The sequence below is a fragment of the Penaeus monodon genome, chromosome 20 (genome assembly GCF_015228065.2).
Source record: "Penaeus monodon isolate SGIC_2016 chromosome 20, NSTDA_Pmon_1, whole genome shotgun sequence".
Classification (NCBI taxonomy): domain Eukaryota; kingdom Metazoa; phylum Arthropoda; class Malacostraca; order Decapoda; family Penaeidae; genus Penaeus; species Penaeus monodon.
In genome coordinates this window covers 29,015,316-29,015,590 of record NC_051405.1, presented here as the reverse complement: position 1 = coordinate 29,015,590, position 275 = coordinate 29,015,316, and the positions used below count along the sequence as shown (strand labels likewise).

General features: G+C 45.8%; 1 protein-coding gene across 1 annotated transcript in view; it reads right to left on the bottom strand.

Moving 5' to 3' along the window:
* Positions 1-275, bottom strand: part of LOC119585744 — a gene marked incomplete at its 5' end in the record, with an annotated part of 12,123 nt that overhangs the window by 6,862 nt on the left and 4,986 nt on the right. Inside the window, 1 exon segment of the mRNA XM_037934451.1 lies at positions 40-227. Within this exon segment, the coding sequence (XP_037790379.1) occupies positions 40-227 (188 nt within the window).

Here is a 275-nt window from a genome sequence, read left to right as displayed (position 1 = left end):
AACGAAATGTACATCAGAATGGTAATCGCTCAGACTTACCTTCCACAAAATATTCGGATTCGGATGATAAGCAACGGAGTATTTGCTTGAGTTGTCGAGGATATGCCCGTGTTGGTCCTCCCAGTATGTCACCGGCTGGGGGAAGGCCTGCACCTCGCACTCGAGCCTGGCATTTGATCCGTTATAAGTTCCGACCTTCCACTGTCTAATGCGCAGGTACGGTTCAACTGGCGAGAAAAAAGAAATAGATTTGCATGTGCAGTAATAATATATTA